General features: G+C 36.0%; 1 protein-coding gene, 1 non-coding gene and 1 pseudogene across 3 annotated transcripts in view; all 3 read right to left on the reverse strand.

Moving 5' to 3' along the window:
- The window catches only part of VMP1 (vacuole membrane protein 1), a 116,547-nt gene that overhangs the window by 73,195 nt on the left and 19,423 nt on the right, over positions 1-23,929 (reverse strand). For both annotated transcript variants that reach the window (XM_012770917.3, XM_012770984.3), the window contains exons 2-5: positions 19,803-19,904; positions 16,339-16,474; positions 14,756-14,846; positions 13,854-13,964 (exon numbers count right to left, since the gene is read on the reverse strand). In XM_012770917.3, coding sequence (XP_012626371.1) covers positions 13,854-13,964; positions 14,756-14,846; positions 16,339-16,474; positions 19,803-19,878 — 414 coding nt within the window. In that variant the 5' untranslated portion in view covers positions 19,879-19,904. The remainder of the gene's footprint in view (positions 1-13,853; positions 13,965-14,755; positions 14,847-16,338; positions 16,475-19,802; positions 19,905-23,929) is intronic.
- On the reverse strand, positions 14,077-14,209 carry LOC142862326 (small nucleolar RNA SNORA13). Its single transcript, XR_012913391.1, has one exon. It is a non-coding gene; the product is annotated as a small nucleolar RNA SNORA13 (small nucleolar RNA).
- On the reverse strand, positions 16,481-19,791 carry LOC105874689 (hyccin pseudogene; annotated as a pseudogene).

A 23,929-nucleotide genomic window follows, 5' to 3' on the forward strand; every position in this document is an offset into this window, starting at 1 on the left:
CAGAAATATAGATTAAAAAATGTATCCCAACAGATTAAACACATTATCCAATAAAATAATAAAAGTTCTTCATAGTTTTAATTTTTAGTGATTTTTAAAATGGCAATTTTCAACAATCTGATGAGAATTTTTTCTCAAGTCTGATTTGAGACTTCTCTATTTTAAAGAAGTCTGTTCATTCACTCAACTAAACCAATATATATTTTCCATAACTGCACTAATAAGTCATGATTACTCAGCCTTAGAGGAAGATGTGGTGATTGCCATACAAAATGAACACTAACAACTCAGTTTCTTGTCCTTTGTTCATTGTCAAGACCCTGTTTAGCAGCCTATACCTTGACATTTTAGTTTAAACTATATTAACTGATAGAAAACCTGTCAAGTTCTTTTCAACATGACAGCTTAATGGTTCTTAAACATAACTAATCTGAATGAAATAATTATAAGTTTATATGAAAAATTCAAAGAAAAAAACTAAAAAAATAATTTTGATTAGAAGTTCTAAAAGTTACACATAATTCAATCTTTTAAGTGTTTTTTCTAAAAAGTACAAGTCCTACTACAATGTATCAAATAAGAAAGTCACATTTTAGCAGTATTAAACATAGAAATAAGGAGGCAAAGACACGCACAGCTATAGTATAAACAGAAAAGGCTAACTGGATAGAACCACCATAAAATATAAAATTAATACATGTACTGAGAAACAGGTTCCAACTCTCATGGGATCCTGCCTAGGGATCCTGGCCTGTGGCTGAAGGTTTTCTGCTTGAGAGCATGATACAGTAATTGATACCAGACTTTCACTCCTACAGCAAACAACTAGAAAACTGGACAAAATATAAGGAACAATTATTTTCAGACATTGTACCACAGGCAGTACAGGGCTTCTGATTACTGAGAGAAAGGATACAAATGAGGAAACCATACGATGACTCCAGCTTTTTGTCTGCAGACACATTCTTTGTCTGCCAAAATTTGGTGGGAGGAAGAGCCCAAGCAAAACATGGAGTTCCTGCTGAGTTGAGAAGGAGATCAGGGTTCAGGGAGGCTGAGGCAGTTGGAATCTGTGGAGCAGAATACCAGCGAAGAGGGAGCTACAAGAGAGAAAGAACTCTGGAAATCTCCAGTCTGTCTGCTTGACACTTTGGCATACAAAGCTGCATTGCAAAATGCTAAGGTGACACTACATCAGGCCATGTAAAAACAACTAAATTACTGGAGAACTGTAAGCTAAACAATTCTCAGAGTTCACAGAGGACTGGGAAATAGTTGTGATTAACCAGCTAGAGAGAAGAGACTCAACCATTCACACCCAGAAAGGTCATGCCTTAGTAGTAGAACTAAATTAGCCCTATAGTGAAAGCTACTCTAGATCCGCCTTAATAGGGCTTAAAATAAGCCTTAAAAAGATCAAGCTGTGGCTGAGCATGGTGGCTCATGCCTGTAATCCTAGTACTTTGGGAGGTCGATGCAGGAGGATGGCTTGAGGTCAGGAGTTCGAGATAAGCCTGAACAAGTGCAAGAGCAAGACCCTGTCTCTACAAAAATTTAGAAAAATTAGCAGGGTGTGATGGCATATTCCTGTAGTCCCAGCTACTTGAGAGGCTGAGGCAGGCAGGAGGATGCCTTGAGCCCAGGAATTTGAGGTTATAATAAGTTATGATGATGCCATTGCAGCCTACCCCAGGTGACAGAGTGAGAAGCTATCTCAAAAAAAAAAAAAAAAAAGGAAAAAGATCAAGCCAATCCATAGGTAACTTAACTGCCCACCAAAACAAAACAAAAATTAAAAATATCAATGCTCTATCAAGGAGGATAACAAAATCCTTACAAGGAACAATTTAACACCACATGTCCAGCATTCAATAAAAAATAAAAAAATTACTAAATATGTGAAGTAGGAAAATATGACTCATAACCAGAAGAAATACTGGTCAACAGAAACAGACCCCAAAATGTCAGAGATAATGGAATTAGGAGACAAGGACATTAAAGCAGTGACTATAAATATATTGAAGAATTTAAAGCAGGAGGTAGCAAACTTCAGCCTGTAAGGCCAAAACCAAGTGGACCACCTGTTTTGTAAATAAAGTTTGAAAGAATACATTTATTTACATATTGACTCTGGCTCTTTTTGTACTATAATAATGAAACTAGTTATTGTTACAACTAGTGAGACTAGCTGTAACAAAGACCCTATGGCCTACAAAGCCTAAAATATTTACTAACTGGCCCTTTATGGAACGAGTTTGCTGATCTCTGACTTAAAGGAAAACATAAATACAATAAAAAAAGAATTGGAAATTATTAAAAAAAATTCAAATGGAGCTTCTAGTGCTGAAAATATAGTATCTAGGTGGAAAATTCACTGGATGGATTATCAGCAGATTAGACATTCCAGAAGACAATATTAGAGAATTTGAAGATAGGTCAATAGAAAGCATCCAAACTAAAGTTCACAGAAAGAAAAACCTGGAAAAAAAGAAATCTCAGTGACTTGTAGGACAATACCAATTAATCTAATATAAATGTGACTGAAATCACAAGGGAGAAGGGATGTGCAGAAAAATACCAGAAGAAATAATGGTCAAATATTCTGCAGATGTGATGAAAAAATATCAACCCACAGATCTAAGAACCTGAACAAACCCCCATCAGGATCAACACAAAGAAAATAAAACATATAATTCAACTGCTGAAAATCACCACAATCACATCATAATCTCATTGCTGTAACTCAATAAGGAGGAAAATCTTAAAAACAATCAGAGGGAGGCCGGGCCGGTGGCTCATGCCTGTAATCCTAGCTCTCTGGGAGGCCGAGGCGGGCGGATTGCTCAAGGTCAGGAGTTCAAAACCAGCCTGAGCAAGAGTGAGAACTCATTTCTACTATAAATAGAAAGAAATTAATTGGCCAACTGATATATATATATATATATAAAATTAGCTGGGCATGGTGGCGCATGCCTGTAGTCCCAGCTACTCGGGAGGCTGAGGCAGCAGGATTGCTTGAGCCCAGGAGTTTGAGGTTGCTGTGAGCTAGGCTGACGCCATGGCACTCACTCTAGCCTGGACAACAAAGCGAGACTCTGTCTCAAAAAAAAAAAAAAAAAAAAAATCAGAGGGGATAAAAATAACATACTATCTATAGGGAAAAATAGATAAGCCTTTTCATCAGAAATAATGCAAACCAAGAGACAATAGTATTACTTCTCTAAGGTGCTGAAAGAAAAAAACCAACAAACCTGTGAATCTAGAACCCAGGGAAAATATATTTCAAAAATAAAGATGAAATAAAATTTCCAGATAATCAAATGCCAAAAAATTTGTTCCAGCAGATATATACCATAATAAATGCTAAAATAAGTTTTCAGATGGAAGAAAATGATACCAGATGGAAACCTGAATCTACGTAAAGGAGTGACAAATACTGGAAATACAGAAGACTTTTCACCCTCATTTTAACCTCTTTAGATAACTTTAACCTCTTTAATTTTTAAAATCTAAAATAACTACGCTGGGTGTGTGGTGGCTCACCCCTGTAATCCCAGCGTTAGGATTACTCTGGGAGGCCGAGGTGGGAGGATTGCTTGAAGCCAGGATTTCAAGACCAGCCTGAGCAAGAGTGAGACCCCATCTCTACAAAAAAGAGAAAAATCAGCTAGGTGTGGTAGTGCACGCCTGTAGTCCTAGCTACTTGGGAGGCTGTGGCAGGAGGACGGCTTAAGCCCAGGAGTTTGAGGATGCAGTGAGCCACTGCACTTTAGCCAGGGTGACAGAGCAAGACTGTGTCTCAATAAAAAAAAAAAAAAAAAAAAAGGATAACTAGTTGTGTAAAGCAAAAACTATAACAAAGAACTGTGGGTTTATTACATATTTAGAAGTAGGCCCAGTGCTGTGGCTCACGCCTGTAATCCTAGCACTCTGGGAGACCGAGGCGGGAGGATCGCTCAAGGTCAGGAGTTTGAAACCAGCCCGAGCAAGAGTGAGACCCCCTTCTTTACTAAAAATAGAAAGAAATTAATTGGCCAACTAAAAATATATAGAAAAAATTAGCCGGGCATGGTGGCGCATGCCTGTAGTCCCAGCTACTTGGGAGGCTGAGGCAGAAGGATGCTTGAGCCGAGGACTTTAAGGTAGCTGTGAGCTAGGCTGACGCCAGGGCACTCACTCTAGCCTGGGCAACAAAGTGAGACTCTGTCTTAAAAAAAAAAAAAAAAAAAGTATGACAACAAAAACATAAAGTATGGGAGGAAGAAAACAAAGAATACTATTATAAAGTTGTTACATTATATATGAAATGATAAAATAACACTTAACAGTTCATTCTGATAAGTTAACAGAGCACACTGCAAACCTTAGGGCAAATGCTAAAAAATTTTAAAAGAAGTATAACAAATGATAGATAGATAGCCAATAGATAAAATGATATGCTGAAAAAATGTTCAGTCCAAAGAAGGCCAGAAAAGAGGAAAAAGGAATAAAAGAGTAGATACAACAAATAATTAAGGGTAGACTTAAACCCAACCATGCTAATAACTACATTAATTACAAATGGGATGAACATGAATGAAAAGGCAGAGATTATCAGACTGGATTAGTGCATGCTGTCTATATAAAACCCACTTGAAATATCAAGACCCAGGAAAGTAAGAGTAAAGAGATGAAAAAAGATAAACCATTTAAAAAATAATAATAAAAAAGATGGAATGGCTATAAATAAAGTAGATCACAGAACAGATAATATTATCAAAGATGAACAGGGACATTTGATATTGGTAAAAGGGTTAATTTTCAGGAAGTCAGAACAATTCTAAATGTGGATGAACCCAATAACAGTGTCAAAATACATTAAGCAATAACTGACAGAACTAAATGGAGAAATAAACAAATCCCTAATTATAGCTGAAAATTTCAACACCCATCTCTCATTAATTGATAAAATAAGTAGACTGACATAATTATAAGAGCATAGAAGATCTGAACAACATAGAAAACCCTATGCAACAGTAGCCAAATATATAATCTCCTCAAGTACACATGGAACATTTGCCAAGACAGACTATGTGCTATGCAGTCTGAGACTTTAGAAGAGTCTCAACACATTTAAAAGGATGTACCAAGTAGAAAGATAAAGATCAATAAAGGGAGTACTTCTTAAAGGAAAAATGGCAAAAAAGTTCTTTTAATTTTTGGTAACTCAGTACACTCATTCTAAATGAAATCAAATCAACAAGATAGCTCAGCTATTTGTGACATATTAGACATCTGGTTTTGCTTCATTTCAAAGTGCCATATATCTAATCTCATGAGCTGTATTACATTATATTTTCCAAAGTTTGATAACGGAGTAATTTTGCCTTGTCTAGAATAAATCATATAGTAGTTGGCGAGGCCAGAGTACATCTGGGTGACAGCAAACCACAGTTAGATCAAAGAGTAAGATTTCTAATAAGAACAGATGTAGGTATTTGCTATGGAAAAAGATGTTTTAACTTTTTAAAACTGTTTTTAGAGAAGTTTAAAAAGTTACATTTCCACATTTATATTCTTTCATGATAGTATAAAAAAGGAAGTTTTAGTGACTGAAAAAAAAATTGAGATAATTGTATGCAATTAATTTTTACTCTAGCTTTAGGAACAGTAATATACTATTAGTTCTAATAGTCAGAATTTTAAAAAATTGTCCTAAACAGATAAAATCATCATTCTTAAAATTATACCAAATAAAAATTTCCTAATCTGGTAGAGAAGTTTTTTAAGTGGTACTGTGATAATAATGTAGTATCTACATAAACCCAGAGATATAAGTTCTGGTGCCACAAACACAAATTAGGGTCTTTGTAAGGAACAGGTGAATATGTTTTTACTTTAACCGTGAAAAATTATATTAGTAAAGCGATAAATTAGTATGTATATTGCTGCTTCATTTTAAACAAATAAACCATTTTCTGTATTTTATACTTTTTAAATTATTTGAATTTATACTAGAGTAGCTGATGATTTATTATAATTATACCTTCCTTATATACTTTGTAGTATTCAAAGGACTCAAAAGGTTATACTATGTCTATGTTTCATAAAGAAATACAGTATACAGGCCATGTGAGGTGGCTCACGCCTGTAATCCTAGCACTGGGAGGCCGAGGCGGGCGGATTACTCGAGGTCAGGAGTTCGAAACCAGCCTGAGCAAGAGTGAGACCCCATCTCTATTATAAATAGAAAGAAATTAATTGGCCAACTAATATACATAGAAAAAAAAATTAGTCGGGCATGGTGGCACATGCCTGTAGTCCCGGCTACTTGGGAGGCTGAGGCAGGAGGATCACTTGAGCCCAGAAGTTTGAGGTTGCTGTGAGCTAGGCTGATGCCACGGCACTCACTCTAGCCTGGGCAACATAGCGAGACTCTGTCTCACAAAAAAAAAAAAAAAAAAAGAAATACAGTATACAATCTACAAAAACAGAGAGTTAGGCCCTTTCTTACAGAGACATCTTTTAAAAACTAAAAACCCCAATCAATCATAATAATTAATTATGGGCCTGATTTACCCAAGTGTCTTTATTCAACCAAGATAAAGAATATGATATCACATTAAGAGAGCAGTAATCCTAGCACTTTGGGAGGCTGAGACAGGAGGAGTGCTTGACGCCAGGAGTTCAAGGCCACCCTGAGCAACATAGCAGAGACCTTGTCTCTACAAAAAATAGAAAACTTAGCCAAGCATTGTGGCATATGCCTGTAGTCCCAGCCACTTGGGAGGCTGAGGCAGGAGGATCACTTGAGCCCAGGAGTTTGAGGTTGCTGTGAGCCATGATGACGCACTGTACTCTAGCCAGGGCAACAGGGCAAGAGCCTGTCTCAAAAAAACCAAAACAACAAAAAAAGTGAAGAATATGTGTGTGAGTATGAGTATTCATAAGAAAGATGAGCAGACAGGAGAGACAGACATACATTCTTCCACTTCAAATGGCTCCTTCAGAACTGATAAAACATTCCTAGAGACGGGAATTGTTTGTACAACATCTGTAATGTCAATTCATAGCCTAATCCATCACCTATACACAGAAGTTAAGTGAGATCCCAAAGGCAAAATTTCCAATAAGTTTTGTCTGGAAAGTTTAAGGCAAAGGTAATAAAGTTAAGAATCCTGTGCTGATTCACTGGGAAAACATTTGTTTGCCACACTCCTTCACTAAGGAACAAAAGCAGTCAGTGGTTAGTCTGGAATGTGATTCATTAGGAATATCTGGGTGATAAATAAACAAAAGGGGATGACAAATGGTTGTCTGTATGACTTGCAAAACCTTTGTTTTCTTTTAGGGGATGTTAGAAACCCTTTTGAAAACACAGGAATTCTTCTCAATTTTTTTTTAATCACTGCTATTCTCATCAGAGTAAGAAAACAATTTATGTTTTATGGTCTACAGCAAATACTTCTAGAAGGCTAAAGTATAAACCTATTGACTCCAAATGGGCATTGACAAGTTTAACTAGTGTTTATATTCTTCTTATGAAGAAGGTCCCAAGTTATATACCTGCTCCCGCTTTATAAAATGCAGTACAATATGTCAAAAAGCAATAACCTGGGCATTAATGTTGGTTTCAGTTTTCTAAATCTGTTGGTAATGTACTAGATGTAATCTGACTTCTATCTCATCCTCTTCATTTAACAAAACGCCTAATAATACTACAATAATACCTGTGCTACCTAGGTTACACGGCAAGAATATGAGATTATATTGTAAAAGTGCAAGTATAAAATCACTAGCCAAAACAAAAGCATAAACTCCATGTAGTGTTAGTTCATGCTCTAAGTTATAAGTTACTGTCTCCTCTAAACCAAAGCAACTTTTGATTGTAAAGTTGACTTAAGCATTCAAGGAAAAATGGACTACATATTTACGGAGAGAGCTATTAAAAAAAGGTTAGTATAAATTGTTTAAAATTTATGCCCAACAGAACAGATTTAAACTAAACTGAATCTTCTTGGCTTTCATTGAAACATACATTATAAATAGTGAGTTAAGGGCAGGAAGTTATCCAGTCTGTGCATATTCCTTTTGCTTGGCAAAAACCCAGCCGTATGTCCCAGAGACCTTGGTTTCTTCTTTTGATGTGGTGATGTTCATAAGAGTTAATACATGAGTCATTCCTTGGAGAAAGACAGGGAGAAGGGCTTTCATACCCTCATCAAACAAAAGGCAAACAGACCTCTTCTAAGAAGGGCCTACTGGTCTTCCTGAAAGAGCCCTGAGTCATTGCATGCTTATAACTATATTTATTATACCTTTAGAGAGTAACATCAAGTCACACCAGAACCTTAACTTTTGGCAATTTCTTCCTTTTTTGCCTTAAAAGAGGGATAGGCAGGTGAGCAATGAAGCAATAATTAGAAGTCAAGGAGAAAAGATAGTGAAGAAGTTGGTTTACAATTTTTAAAAAAGAATTATTCCACCTCATGGCATTAACAATTATTATAGTATTTCACTTATTGAAACTAAATCAGTATTTAGTTTCAGTCCATATTCATGAAGTTTCCCATATAACATTTACTTTCAGCAGTAGCCAAGAGTCAGAAAGCATCAGAAATGTCTACACCTAAGAAAAAAACAGCTTTAAAACAACATAGAATACTATGAAGTATTTGTTCATTAAGGGAATCAGGGTACCATATACAGAAGCGTTTATATGACAAAGCAGTCAAGATGTCAGATTTTTTAAATGTATAATTTTTACCACATATTTTAGTGATGACATAAACCTGAACTTTAAAGCAGAAACAAGCCTCTGAATCTTACACAGAGGCAAATATCTCACAACTTTCTTTCTTTGTATAACAAAAAGTCAAATATTTTTTCTCATATAAAAAAATCGCTCTAAATATTTAAAGGATAACATCTTGATGTTATAGCTTATAATAAAACTTGATCTATTCTATAATATAATTGAATAGTTCTGAACTTTTCTATTTCCAAACTGCTTCTAGAAAAGACAACTCTAATGCTTAAAACATGCAAAATTCCCTCCTATTTTAATCCTTGGTGTGACAAAGTCCCATGGTTAAAATATATGGCCAAGAGAAAAATTGTAAAATATATTTGGCCTTCCATTTATAGCTAAATATTTGGGTATCATTTGAAACTATAAAATTCTGATAGTTTTCTTCTCTTAACAGTTCTTTGTGTAAAAGTTGGGTTTATTTGAAAGGAATAGAAGGCTTCCTTTGTCCAGTAAACTGCTCCACCTAGTGTCAAAAGCTATACTTACATCACATTCCATAGGACTACATTGTAGCTGATGAACTCATTCTCTTTGTTATTGCTAAACAGAACAGACTTTATAAATCATTAATGGCACATTCAGTTTACAAATGGCTCTTTAATCATCTTCTTGTAACTTGATGAATCATCATGTACATACACATAAGGAGTATGTCTAGGATACATTTTTCTTTATGAAGTACCAAAGTTCCTATTTTTGTAAACTCGATTGTTTATAGAATTATGAATCATATTTCTCTGTTAATGAGAAATAACTACAAAGTGGCTACTGAAATAACCCCATCAGTTCTCCCAAATTTTTATAACATCTAAATGTTTTTTAAAAATAAATTTTATTGTGTACATTTGAGATTTGTAACATGACGTTACAGGACAAATATAGATAGCAAAATGGTTCCTATAGTGAAGCAAATTAACATATCTATCCACTTACATAGTTACTTTTTTTGATAAGAGCAGCTAAAATCTACTTATTGAACAAAAATCCCTAATCCAATACAATTTGACTACTATGGTTCTCATGTTATACTTTAGATCTCTAGACTTGTTCATCCTACAAAAATGGTGCAATGTTATAAAAACTGATAAACAGTAACTGAACAATGGTTACATGAAATTGGAACCAAATCTTGCTGTCATCAGGTAGCTCATTTAGAAGAACTTCTTCTGCTTTTCTTTTCATGAAAACTCATTTCTTTTTCCCTTATGGTTTTCTATACAACTCAAGCACGTGCAAAACTATATTTTTCCCAAATAATCATGTTAAACTTAGTATTTCTTGACCAGCAAGAAAGAAATGAGAGTAATTATTTGGCTAATGGATGAATCAAATGCATAAAGCATTGTGTAAAAATCCTTAGGAGATGGCTAAGCTCATTAAGGCTCCCAGGCTCCAGGTGCTTCCTCTGGTATAACTACTGTCAGTGAGTTAGAGCAGGGGTTAACTACAAAGTGCAGCCTGCTGCCTGTTTTTGTCAATATAAAGTTTTATTGGAAAACAGCTACATTCATTCATTATATACTATCTATGGCTGCTTTTTCATTACAATGACAGCTCTGAGTAATTGCACAGACACTGTATAGCTGGCCCACAATGCTGAAATAGCTACTATCTGGCACTTTATAGAAAAAGTGTGCTCTCTGGCCATGGGTTAGATAGACCATTATTGAGGTAGAAATTTTGGCTCAAACAAACAAGCTGCATCAAGATGCACCAAAGAAATCAACAACAGCTATGTTTCCTTTTCGCAAACATTAACTTAATGTTTTTACTGTGGGTAAAATTACCACTACCTTAGAGAGTAAACAAGCATTCCTGAATCACTCGTACCAAATATGCTTTTTTTTTTGAGACAGAGTCTCACTCTGTTGCCCTGGCTAGAGTGCCATGGCGTCAGCCTAGCTCACAGCAACCTCAAACTCCTGGGCTCAAGCGATCCTCAGCTTCCCAGGTAGCTGGGAGTACAGGCACGCGCCACCGAGCCCGGCTAATTTTTTCTATTTTTAGTTGTTCGGCTAATTTCTTTTTATTTATAGTAGAGATGGGGTCTTGCTCTTGCTCAGGCTGGTCTCCAACCTCTGAGCTCAAGCAATCCTCCCGCTTGGCCTCCCAGAGTGCTAGGATTACAGGCGTGAGCCACTGTGCCTGGCTAGTACTGAATATTCTGAAAGGAAACCTGCTGCACGCCTGCTAAGAGTAAAATAAATCTGCCAATGAATTTCTGGGAATTAATATCCATCCAACAGATGAGTTCTTAGAAGATGCTATCTTGAAAAAATGTGCCAGGTACAGAAGCATTTTTACACCTGATTTATGTATAAACATAAGAGTAAAATCAATGAATGAAATCAGTAACTTGCCCAAGATAGATATCAAAAGAAGCCAGGCACAGGGGCTCACGCCTATAATCTTAGCACTTTGGCAGACTAAGGCAGGAGGATTGCTAGTGGCCAGGAGTTTAAGACCAGCCTGGGTAACACAGTGAGACCCTGACTCTGAAAAAAAAAAAAAAAAAAATTAGCTGGGCACTGTGGCATGTGCCTGTAGTCACTCAGGAGGCTGAGGCAAGTGGATTGTTTCATTTAAGCCAAGGAGTTCAAGGTTGCGGTGAACTATGACTGTGCCACGGTCCTCTAGCCCTGGAGACAGAGTACGACTCTGTTTCAAACAAACAAAAAACCCCCCAAACTCAATTGTGGGTAATGTTCCTTTTAACTTGTTAAGAATTGCCAAAATATATAAATTTAAAATGATTGCTTCTAAAAACTAAATCAGATTAAGAATAGTGATAATGCTAATTATAATAGCAGCAATCACTTACTGAGCACCTTATATTTGCTAGGCACCGAGCAGAAAATTATAAGAGTTATTTCACTTTAATCCTCTAAAGAGCTTCATGAGATAGGTACTATTATTATTATCTCATTTAGAGTTGAATAAACTGAGGTTTAAAAGTTAACCAATTTGCCAAATATCACATAGCTCAGTTTCAATCACTTGGTATATATATTCTTGAATATTGAAGAAAAGGGCAGAATTCTTTAAAGTAAGTTTGGCATTATACCCGACTATGTCCTGCATGTAAATATGTATGTCACAATGAAAAAAAAAGGCTGACTGATAACTGCTAAACTAATTAATAAATGTAGGAAATCATTAAAAAAAAATCATTTTCACCTACATGCATTAAGTAGTATTAGGTAAGCATAAATACAGATAAATAACAGAATTATGTCTCCAAGCTAAGTAGAGCCATTTGATGGCTGGTTATTGGGTGACATTGTTCTACATATTTTTTTTTTTTTTTTGAGACAGAGTCTCACTTTGTTGCCCAGGCCAGAGTGAGTGCTGTGGTGTCAGCCTAGCTCACGGCAACCTCAATCTCCTGGGCTCAAGCGATCCTCCTGCCTCAGCCTCCCAAGCAGCTGGAACTACAAGCACGCACCACCATGCCTGGCTAATTTTTTCTATATATATTAATTGTCCAATTAATTTCTTTCTATTTGTAGTAGAGACGGGGTCTCGCTCTTGCTCAGGCTGGTTTCGAATACCTGATCTCGAGCAATTCGCCCGCCTCGGCCTCCCAAAGTGCTAGGATTACAGGCGTAATCCACCACGCCCGGCCTACATACATATATTTATATAGAACAGAACGTGCAAATAAAATATAGTATATTGGTTGAATTAACAATGCCACCTAGTGGCAGCCAAATACTGACATGCTTAGAAAAAAAAATTCTAAAATGGTTTTTAACCTTTTATGGAATTTAGAGAATCTGATGAATACTATAGATCTTTACTTGTCAGAAAAAAAAATTCTTATTTGCAAGGACACACAACTATAGTTTTTTGGGGGAATTAACAAGCCTCCTGAGGCCCATTTTTTGTCCATTAAAATTAATAGAATTAACCAACTAACCTAGCAGTCCAACTAACTCCCCTTAAGCCAGGGGAAAAATGAAACCATTCACTTTCCCTTCATCTCTTTCCTTCTGGCTAGCAATCACTATTCTTGCATAAACAGTATTTAACTTTTCCTTTTTGGCTAGATATCTAGTCTCTGCAAACTGCTAGATTTACACTGTACTCAAATCAAGTTATTATATTTGATGGTCGCCTAAACTGTCATTTTTCCCTGCTGATTTTCATTAAATTTAACATTGATCAAACAAATACTTTTACTAGTGATGTTTAAAGAAATGATGATGACTTCCAGATATCTGAATTTCAAGTTATAACCTTTCAATTATATAAATAAAATTGTTTACTGATAAAACATCAAGGCAAAATTTCCATCTGAAAGTCAAATATACAGGTATCTAATATTTTAGGAATTATAATAAGTCTTTTTTTTTTTTTTTTTTTTTTTTCTAGAGACAGAGTCTCGCTTTGTTGCCCAGGCTAGAGTGAGTGCCGTGGCGTCAGCCTAGCTCACAGCAACCTCAATCTCCAGGGCTCAGCGATCCTCCTGCCTCAGCCTCCCGAGTAGCTGGGACTACAGGCATGCGCCACCATGCCCGGCTAATTTTTTGTATATATATTTTTAGTTGGTCAATTAATTTCTTTCTATTTTTGGTAGAGACGGGGTCTTGCTCAGGCTGGTTTTGAACTCCTGACCTTGAGCAATCCGCCCGCCTCGGCCTCCCAAAGTGCTAGGATTACAGGCGTGAGCCACAGCGCCCGGCCCATATAATAAGTCTTTTATATGACTTTTTTTTTAAGTGACAGTCTTCCTCTGTCACTCAAACTGGAGTGCAGTGGCACAATAACAGCTTAAACTCCTGGGCTCGAGCCATCCTCCCTACCTCAACCTCCTGAGGAGCTAGGACTTAGACGTGTGTGACCAGGCCCAGCTAATATTTAAGTAGCTAATATTTTTGTAGACATGGGGGTCTTACTATGTTGCACATGATGGTCTTGAACTCCTGGCCTCAGGGATTATTCTGCCTCAACCTCCCAAAGTGCTGGAATTACACACATGAGCCACTGCGCCCAGCTGAGATGACCATGTAATATATAATCAATTATAATTAACTTTTTATTAAAAGAAAATTATTCTTACCAGATAAAGCAGAAAGGTGTGCAGCCCCGTTCCAAGCCCAACAGAAGACAAAATTCCTAAGCCTATCCAGTAGGCATACAAAAGAAACTGTTTCTCTATACGTTGCACATACTGAAAAACAAAAGGGATGAGGTGAAAAATGTGAATTCTTTATAAGAAATGTGGTATTTATAAACTATCATTAAAATTGAACAAACCAACTAAATTTCTTTTTTTTTCTTTTTATTGTTTCTTATGCAGCTCCTACACCAAAGATACCCAATTTAAGGGCAGGAAAAGGCTGCAAAGCATTTAATTTATGCCTTTTTTGACACCACATCCACTAGTTTCAAAAGTGAATGGGCAACACAAAGGCCATAAAATAAGTTTCGAATAGGAAGAAAGATTAAAAACTCCTTGAAGAGGCTTAATTTCTTTAATATGCAATAGCAGAGACAGCAAAAAATTCATCTAACTAGAATAAAGCTCTTATTTCTAAACTTTTGAAGACCTACTATTTACAGGACAAATAAAAATTAAAAATATAAAAATAAAAATTAACCCTCAAGTTAGGGTAACAGGCTTATCTGTTTCGATGGATCACAAAAGTATGTTATAGAAAATATGAAAATGTTGGCAGTAATTAAAGGAGTCATACTGCTTTGACTATCTTCAAGAAACTTACATTTAAATCTTTGAAGGTAAAAAGGAATCATATATTAATATATCAAACACAAATGCTGAGCAGCCATAAGTTAACACCACAAAAATATTTATAGTGTATCCCCTTAAAAGTGAGACATTGAAATATCAGTTATGAAATAATGTTGAGGGTAGAAATTCTATAAAACCCATATTAGTCCCATTTTGAAACTGGGATTAGAGAATATACAAGCCTAAAACAGAATTGCTGAATCTCTTACCTGTTGATGTGCTCCTTCAACATAATACGTAGCTATAAGCACAGCAAGCAGCAGTAAAAAAGACACCACAATGCTTTGACGATGCCATAATCTTAAAGACAAATTAAAAAAATATATATCTTACAGTCTCACTTTTAGGATTCATTATTCTCAAAAGAATTTCTTGTTGAAGCCGTAAGGTAATCTAGCTCAGCTACAGAATCAATGTTTCTGGACTAAGCACTTTTGTCCTTAAACAGTATGGCCTCTTGTAGGTATGGAAAGGGTCAAGGGAAGATACATGGACACAGAATCCAATTTCTTACCATAAACAATGTAGCCTTTTTCTTATCCAAAGCCTTATCTTATTTACACTCTACCTTCTAAATTGAAGAGGCAATATAATACAGCCCCCCACTGCTAAATTTGACTGGTTTTAAAAAAAATTTTTAAAAAGAAGAAGCATTATAGTATAATAGAAAGAGAACTGGCCTTCAAGTCAGAGAATTTGGGTCAGAGACCCTTCATGTTGCACTTTGAGCAAGACACTTAACCAACCTTATTCTGTTTTGTTTTTAAAACTTTATTTATTTATTTATTGAGGCTGAGTCTCGCTTTGTTGCCCAGGCTAGAGTGAGTGCCATGGCGTCAGCCTAGCTCACAGCAACCTCAAACACCTGGGCTCAAGCAATCCTCCTGCCTCAGCCTCCCGAGTAGCTGGGACTACAGGCATGCGCCATCATGCCCGGCTAATTTTTTCTATATATATTAGTTGGCCAATTAATTTCTTTCTATTTATAGTAGAGACAGGGTCTCGCTCTTACTCAGGCTGGTTTTAAACTCCTGACCTTGAACAATCCGCCCGCCTCTGCCTCCCAGAGTGCTAGGATTACAGGCGTGAGCCACCGCGCCCGGCCTGTTTCTTGTTTTTAAAACTTTATAATCATATACTTGTGTTACCTTCTTTATGAGTTGCCATAATGATCAAAATGAGCTGAAAATGTTACAAAATGCTTTATAAACTCTTAGTTAGATAAAAAGTAAGATAATAGTATAGATAATAACTTGGAAGTGTGTGCCAGAAAATGATAAAGCCTGTAAAAGTTCAACTTGCTCTTTATGATATTTGAAACAACGTTTACAAGTACTAAATTTAAAGATAGAAAACATTTCCATGACATAATCTTTTTTCATGGGCTCAAACTATCAATAAAACTGCCATATATTATGAACCTTGTCCTGCTAAAGAATCAGTGTTATCTAACATATACAGGCCTGATTTCTCCTGAAGGTAAAACTAGTAGAAAAAAAACGATGATATTTTTAGTGTTCTCCCTTGCATGAAAGATTCAACATAAAAAAAAAAGATTTAACAAGAGACAGTGGTCAACTATAACAATCCAATGAGCAAATAGTAATGTTTCCCTAATCTATTTTTCTTCAAACTATAGAATGGAGAATAAATATGTTCCTATGATAACATTCTAGATTTAATTAATCCATTTTGATGGAACACAGGATAGTGAATAGGAGAATGTTGAGGATTGAGGATTCCTAAAATTAGTAAGTAAGGTTTATATAAAAAGTAATGGAAGACTCTTTACTTTGAGGTCCATTCCTTCAAGATTACAAGGATTTCCAGAGAAAAATACTGCAAGGTAATGAGTGGCTGTCTCCACAGGACAATATTCTGCCTTTCTTCCCGATCCCTCCTCTTCTTTTCATTCATTGAAGAGGGGTCTGAAAAACAATAGTGCAGAAGTTAAACGAGAATTTCTAACATTTATGCTCTTTCCAATCACTTTAAAAATTCATGAACCTTCCAATCCCATATCTGAAATACTGCATATAAATCTCAAAAGTATAAACAATGTTATTAATATCTGGGTCACACAAGTTTAAATAGTTCGAGTACTAACCTGAGTCACCCCTTCTATAGAGGCGGCAAGCTCTAGAAGACAATTCTAATTACTATGTTTGAAAATTTTAACAGAAAGCCAAGCAAGGATTGTGGTAGGTCTCCATAACTTAAACTTAAGCCTCAACAGAATTTCATTTGTCTATATATCCACCTACTTCCTCCCTTTAAATCAGTGGCAATCTTGCAAGATATTCTTTTTTTGTTTGTCTTTTAATTTTTTTTTTTTTTTTTTTTTGAGACAGAGTCTCACACTCTGTTGCCCAGGCTAGAGTGCTGTGGTATCAGCCTAGCTCACAACAACCTCAGACTCGGGGGCTCCAGTGATCCTTCTGCCTCAGCCTCCTGAGTAGCTGGGACTATAGGCATGTGCCACCATGCCTGGCTTATTTTTTCTATATATTTTTAGTTGGTCAATTAATTTCTTTCTATTTTTAGTAGAGACAGGGTCTAGCTCTTGCTCAGGCTGGTTTCGAACTCCTGACCTAAAGCAATCCACCCGTTTTGGCCTCCCAGAGTGCTAGGATTACAGGCGTGAGCCACCATGCCCGGCCAGCAAGTTCCATTCTTTCCCAAACATAAATAAGCTTTTCTTCTTGAAGACTATGAGCACAAAACCTATTGGCATCTGTCCCAGTCCCACAACCAACATCAGATGATGGGTTGTGTGGGACTGTGACACCGCTGACTTGTTCAAAGGATTTACTAAACACAGTGGCCAGGTCTTAGCCAAACTGTGGCTACTAGGCTTAGGTAGAGATTTGCTGGTTCTTAAAGTAAGTCTCTTCAAAGAGAGAAGCTCAAGATTCTCACTTTAGGCTCTCTGAGTTTGCTTTCGAGCAAAGTGGTCTTTGCAAGATTCCCCTGTAGTTTCTCTTTTCCTCCAGTTTTGCTTCCTCCTGACCGTCTCTGGTTCTTTCCTACACTTGTCTTGTTACTACAATTGTGACTACTGTTTGATAAACCCGACTGGCTGCTACTAGACGCAGCCCTGGAATAAAATCCCTCGTCAACTTCAGATATTTCCATCAGTTCTTCCTCACCTGTTAATTCTGTATTTCCATGTCTTTTCCACCTATGACCTCTTATTGACATACTGGTAATGCATTTCTTAATATTCTAGAGGAAGTTGGTGTGATTTCAACTTGAATACACCTTGTATCTTCCTTACTAGATTTCATGGCACCGTGAGGCAATGAAGCCTTTATTGCATTAGCGACCAGTAATGGCTGTGGATATAATTCTAGCTGGGCTCTGTCTATAACATCAGCCAATGCTTTTTGAGCTAGATCCCATTCTCCATTATAAAAGGCAAAATAAATTCCTGTTAACATTTGTACCATGAATCCTGAAGAAACTGGTATCCTGCTACTTATACCTTTCTATTTTCTTACATGTTGTCGAGGATATCCACAAACACAGATTCTTGAACAAATCTGACATAGTGATTGAAGAGAAACACTGGGCATATAGGTTAAGGCAGCATTGTAACACAACAAAAGGAAAGTCAACACTTCAAACCTATCACGTGCTGTCAGAATCTCCCTCTGAGGATGAGGTCCACTGTACACAACTTTCGATAAACCGTGCTGGGATAGCGCACTCTCGGTCAGAGCCATGGACCCGATGCTGGAAGGTTCATGACATACAGAGGATTTGCATAAAGAGGGAATCATAAAACTCAATACTTTGCTATGTCCCTGTTTGTCAACTATTTCCAAATTGTAAACCCCTAGAAGAAAAGCTTCAATGCATCCACTGCAATACACATTTCTGCTGGCTGAGACTGAAAGGTAGCACCAAATCAGTTCCAGGAGAAACTGCAGTGTAAATGGAAGCAACTGTTCCTCTCCACTGCGATAGAACTCAAACAGCTGGTGACACACAGGTTCTAGCAACTCACTTTGTGGCTCCTGGATAACTTTATAGAGAGATGATACTAAAGGACTGTTATCTTTCAAATTTGTGGCATAATTTTGTAAAGATGTTTCTGGTAGTGTCTTAAACTCTGACAACCATTCCCCCACAACCCCTTTCTCTGAAGTGAACATCTTTCCACATCTGTTCTAACCCTTCAACCTTCCACTTGACAGAGATCAAACAGGAGCCCTCATTGTATAGCTGAGCTCACATGAACTCACTTGTTTAGCATGCCTGCAAGCTCAGAGTAAAACCCTCCCTTCCCATACTTCTTTGTCTCCTTCTGCAGAATTCAAAAGGGAGTCTGAGAAATGCCTCCCTACCCTGAAACTTTCACAGTCTCCCCACCACTGTCTGCTATAGGTCCACCAGGACTAAAGTCATTATTCCCTTCAACCTGGTTTATGTAGACACCACAAGAAGCTACAGACTCCCAGGTTACACTCATTTCCCAAACACTAACCTTCATAACTCTTCTCTACCTCCTCTGTTTTGCTCCCATCTCCCACCCCATCCTAATTCTGGAAGGAGGAGGTACTTCCACTATGCCCTCTGGAATTACAATCTATTACCAGTAAAATCCTCTACATCAACAGTTTTTCCAATGTTGCTTTCTTCTTTTTGGAAGACACTGTTTTCCCTGCATGCAACCCTTTCAAAGACTGACTGTTTTTTCAAGAAAAAAATTTTCATTTTCCTTTTAATGCACAAAAGAAAGTTCCTACTTTCATCCATATCAATAAAAGTTATCATTTTCGGTGTAAATGTATAAATAAGAGTCAAATATACTAAAATTTATCATGAATTCCAATTTGGTTAACATATAAGTTTATTCACTTCAAAATAAAATTTAAAAATAAATCTATAATAATCACATTCTAATTTTTTGATAATTATATATTTAAGAACAGCATAATAAGTAAATTTATAACCTTTTAAAGTTACAAAATAGCATGATAAATTTGAGCACCAAGCAAAGCCAAATAAACACTTAGCACACCATAAGAAAAACAAGTACTAATCTTGCACTTAGAATACTGCTTATGTGACTGTGGCCAGGCTGTTCATGCAATCACTGTAAAAAACAACCTGACTCATAATATGATTTACAATGATGATATTAATAACAGATAAAAAGTATTAGAATATATTTCTATTTTATTCCAATGAAAAGTATTAATGTATCACTTAAACTCATAAATCTCCTCCCTCCAAACCACCCCACTTTACCTGTGAAATTTCCATTGTGTTGTTCCTTGTTCATTGCTACACGTCTCTGGTCACAGTTTTTTCCATTCTCTGCCATTTCATAGATCAGTAACTCTTGAGGAGCTAATATAAACAAAATAAAATCCAGCAATATATTATATACTTCTGTTTTGCAGCTGTGACTAAATAAAACTTAACACAGGAATAACATGCCAATAATATCCCACATGCTATATAAAATATATTTATACTTTTTTTTCTTTTATAACCAAGATTTGGACAAGTTATGTAGAAATTCTAATACAAACTGTAAAAATATAAAAGCTGTAAACCTTTTCCAAATAATTATTCCAGTGATTTTCTTTCCAGATTAAAATTTCGAGGCATTTTGTCCACAGAAGAAGGATATCAAGTACTAGCACCTTCAAATATTGACAAACCTAAGGCCTAAGGTCGTTCTAATTCATAATTTAATACCATACACATTGTCTACTCAAAATTAACCTTATCATTTTTACCTTTCTACCATTTTATCTTTCATATTCCTTTTAACATTATTAGGGGAGAAATGGATTATTTTACCAAAGACATTGCAAATATTGACACACAGATCCAAGACCACAAATCAGTTTTATTTAGGAAACAATTCTACTGAATAAAATATGGGCACAGAAGATAAAAAATGCTTAAGATATATTAAATGTACTTTATTTATATCATGCTTCATATTATAGGTATAAATACTTTTACTTTAAATCATTATTGTAATACAACATATAAATTGTGCTGACATAATTATTCTACACAAAACACCAGATTGCCTGCGATCGTATCATTCTTCAGATGTTTTGTCTCACTCTGTTGCCCTGGGTAGAGTGCAGGGGCAATGTTGTGGCTCACTGCAACCTCAAACTCCTGAGTGAGCTCAAGTGATCCTCCTGCCTCAGTCTCCCGACTAGCTGGGATTACAGGTGTGTGCTACCTTGCTCAGCTAATTTTTAGTAGAGATGGGGTCTCACTCTTGCTCAGGCTGGTCTTGAACTCCTGACCTCAAGTGATCCTTCCGCCTCAGGCTCCCAGAGTGCTAGGATTACAGGTGTGAGCCACTGTGCCCCAGTCTCTTCAAGTGTTAAGAAAACAAATCTTTCTAGTCAAAAAGCACATCACTTCAAACAAAATTAAAACCTTTGTGCTTCAAAGGACATCATCAAGAAAGTGAAAAAACCCACAGAATGAGAGAAAATATTTGCAAATTATGTATTTCATAAGAAGCTTGTATCTAGAATATATATATATAACAAACTCTTACAACTCAATAACATACAGCAAATAATCCAATTTAAAAACGGACAGAGTTAAGCTCTTTATATGTCAGATACCCACCCTAAAAAAAGAAAACAGAAAAAAAGAAATAAATATAAAAATATTAAAAATTATAAAATAAAATAAAAAATAAAAATGGACAGAGGATCTGCATAGATGTTTCTCTAAAGATACATAAATGGCTAATAAGCATATGAAAAGATGTTCAACATCTTTAGCCATCAAGGAAATGCAAATTAAACCACAATGAGATATAACTTCATACCTCTTAGGATGGCTATAATAAAAAAGACAGATAATAACAAGTGTTGGTGAGGGCGTAGAGAAATCTGAACCCTTATACAGTGCTGGTGGAAATGCAAAATGATTCTGACACTTTGGAAAATAATCTATCGGTTCTTCAAAAGGTAAAATATAGTTACCATATGACTCAGCAATTCATGAATGTTCATAGCATTTAACAGCATTGTTAATAGTCAAAAGGTAGATACAACTCTTGGCAATTCATGAATGTCCATAGTAGCACTGTTGTTAATAGCCAAAAGGTGGATACAACCCAAATGAAAATGAAGATAGAAAATACAGTATATCCAAACTATGAAATATTGTTCAGTGGTAAAAAGAAATAAAGTACTGACACATGCTACAGTTTTGATCAACTTTGAAAATATTACGCTAAGTGAAAGAAGTTATTCACAAAAGACCATATTATGATTCCCATTTATATGAAATGTCCAGGATAGGCATATCCATAATGCCAGAAAGTAAATTAGTAGATTAACTGGAGAGAATTGGGGTGTGTCTGCAAATGAGTTGTGAGGTTCTTTTTGGAGTGACGAAAGTATTTAAAATTGTGGTGATGGTTGCATAGGTGTAAATATACTAACAACCACCAGACTATACAGTTCAAATCAGTGAATTATATGGTATGTGAGTTATATCTGAATAAAGGTGCTCAAGAAAAAAGTCATCAGCAGAAACTATCAAAACCTCCAAATATGCTGATAGGAAAAGAATGGTATACTATTTTACAAATCTCTTTCATTTTCTCTATATTTAATAGTGGCCCCCAAGCTTAAGAATATTCTTATGACCAAGTGGCTCAAATTTTTCTATTTTATGAGCTGATTTAGTGACAGTTCAGAATTCAAAGTCAGATTTATGAATTAGGGGATTATATTATTAAAAAAGAAAACTCAAGAAATCATTTTTTAAGATGCTTCTATAAATTTCTTCACCTATTCATTCAACAAATATTACCTGAGTGGCACAGCATTCTGCATGTACCAGAAATCATGTTATATTTAATTTAGCTGATTAGAATATGATATGGTAATAGGTTCAATCTTCCTGTAGTTTCTTAGTTGATGCTATTTTATTCCTTGACTAAACTCCTAAGTATAATAACTATTTCCAAAATTTATGCCCCATAAAGGAAAACAAGTGAAAGACTGAACAAAATGAGCAAAAAGCATACATTCATTGCTTGACAGATTCTTTTTTAGATACAATCCATTTGTAAACACCTTTGTTTTGTTGCCTTCATTTCTCAATGAGCAAATAAACATATGGCAAAATAAAGTCTAGGTTTCCATTAGCATAGATAGCCTCAAGTAGATGATTATAAGATTTAAAGTCCGAAAGTCTGGATTTGCATACCAGATTTGCCACTAACTAGTTATGTGATCTTGAGCAAGTTTTTCTCTCTTTTTCTCTAGGCTTTGATTTTTTGGATCTACAAAATGAGGACAATAATTGCCACTTTCAAAAGATATGTGGATGAAATAGTCTGTGTGCACATGTATATTTGTGTGTATGTGGGAGTGTGTAACTATAAATGCAAATATATCAAATAGGTAAGAGGTATATAAAGCACAAACCTACAAACTGCCTAAACTAGAAAAACAACTTCATAGCACATGCCTCACTGCTACCATATCACTGATGCTAGTGTTATTCATTTAACACTCATTTAAAATAAGTATTGGGGTCTCTTAAAAGTAACGGGGATTGAGGGTATAAATATGAATAAGATGAGGTCCTTGTCCTTAAGAGGGTAATAGTCTGGTAAAGAAGCCAAATAAGCTCAAGAAATCAATTCGAGTAGAACAGAATGAAATAGGTATTTTAATAAAATTAGACGGAAAGAATGTTTTAATTTAGTGAGAAGAAAACAGCTTTTAGAGTCTAATAGAATTGGATTTAAACCAAATCTTCACAAGGAACTACTCTATGAATCTGGACAAGTTCGTAAATCTCTCTAAATATCAGCTTAATTTATAAAATAGGTAAAACATGAAACACATCAAAGGGTTATTATGGGCCGGGCGTAGTGGCACACGCCCCTAATCCTAGCACTCTGGGAGGCCAAGGCGGGAGGATTGCTCGAGGTCAGGAGTTCGAAACCAGCCTGAGCAAGAGCGAGACCCCATCTCTACTATAAATAGAAAGAAATTAATTGGACAACTAATATATATAGAAAAAATTAGCCAGGCATGTGGCGCATGCCTGTAGTCCCAGCTACTCGGGAGGCTGAGGCAGTAGTATTGCTTGAGCCCAGGAGTTTGAGGTTGCTGTGAGCTAGGCTGACGCCACAGCACTCACTCTAGCCTGGGCAACAAAGTGAGACTCTGTCTCTAAAAAAAATATAAAAATAATTTTAAAAAAGAGTTATTATGAGGATCAAACAAGGTAATGTATGTAAAATATTAACACATTGCTTAATCTTTCAAGTGAACTCAATATATACTAGCTGTTAATATATTGAAGATGATGAGGATAAAGTACTATGGGAGTTCAGAAGACAATACATTCAGAAGAGTTCT

The sequence above is a fragment of the Microcebus murinus genome, chromosome 18 (genome assembly GCF_040939455.1).
Source record: "Microcebus murinus isolate Inina chromosome 18, M.murinus_Inina_mat1.0, whole genome shotgun sequence".
Lineage (NCBI taxonomy): Eukaryota > Metazoa > Chordata > Mammalia > Primates > Cheirogaleidae > Microcebus > Microcebus murinus.